The sequence below is a fragment of the Frankliniella occidentalis genome, unplaced genomic scaffold (genome assembly GCF_000697945.3).
Source record: "Frankliniella occidentalis isolate FOCC.00 unplaced genomic scaffold, Focc_3.1 Scaffold3777, whole genome shotgun sequence".
NCBI classification, from domain to species: domain Eukaryota; kingdom Metazoa; phylum Arthropoda; class Insecta; order Thysanoptera; family Thripidae; genus Frankliniella; species Frankliniella occidentalis.
The window spans coordinates 11000-11584 of NW_026270830.1; the positions used below are offsets into that span (position 1 = coordinate 11000).

The following is a 585-nucleotide window of genomic DNA, read 5'->3' on the forward strand; positions in this document are numbered from 1 at the left end:
AAAATGTGATTACCTTCCTCAATTGTCAATGGCCCTTTGTGACTTGTCATATCTGTATCAACATATCCAGGGTGCACTGCATTTACAATAACATCTTCTGGTCCATTTTTATCAAATGTGGCTTGTTGAATAAAAGAAAGCTTGCTTACACCCACTTTTGAAACAACATAAGAACTAGAGCCCCAACCCAGAGCTTCATGGTTTCCATTTTTAGCAGCGCTATAAATTAAAATACAAGAAACTTAAATTAATAAATTAATAAATAAGGAGAGAAATGATTTGATGGTTGGATAGATACAGGAAAAAGGGACAATAGTGATAGTTTTAGTGACAGATCAATACTTACGTGACGTAACTTTGCATTAATTTTGACAACAAGTCCACAGAAAGGTCAGGATTCAAGAATTGTTTGCGTATTTCTTCCCCAGGAATTCGAAGCAAATGGCCAGAAGAACTTGAAATGTTAACAACTCTTGCATGGGGTCGCAATAATGGGAAAATTTCATTGCAAAAATCAACAAGAGCAAAATAATTTGTTGCAAGAGTTACTTCAGCTTGGACAGATACTGGTTCAGTCGCAGATGC

General features: G+C 35.9%; 1 protein-coding gene across 1 annotated transcript in view; it reads right to left on the reverse strand.

Moving 5' to 3' along the window:
* The window catches only part of LOC127748737 (carbonyl reductase [NADPH] 1-like), a gene marked incomplete at its 5' end in the record, with an annotated part of 6445 nt that extends 5860 nt beyond the window's left edge, over positions 1–585 (reverse strand). The window contains 2 exon segments of the mRNA XM_052276641.1: positions 14–219; positions 347–585. Of these exon segments, the coding sequence (XP_052132601.1) occupies positions 14–219; positions 347–585 (445 nt within the window).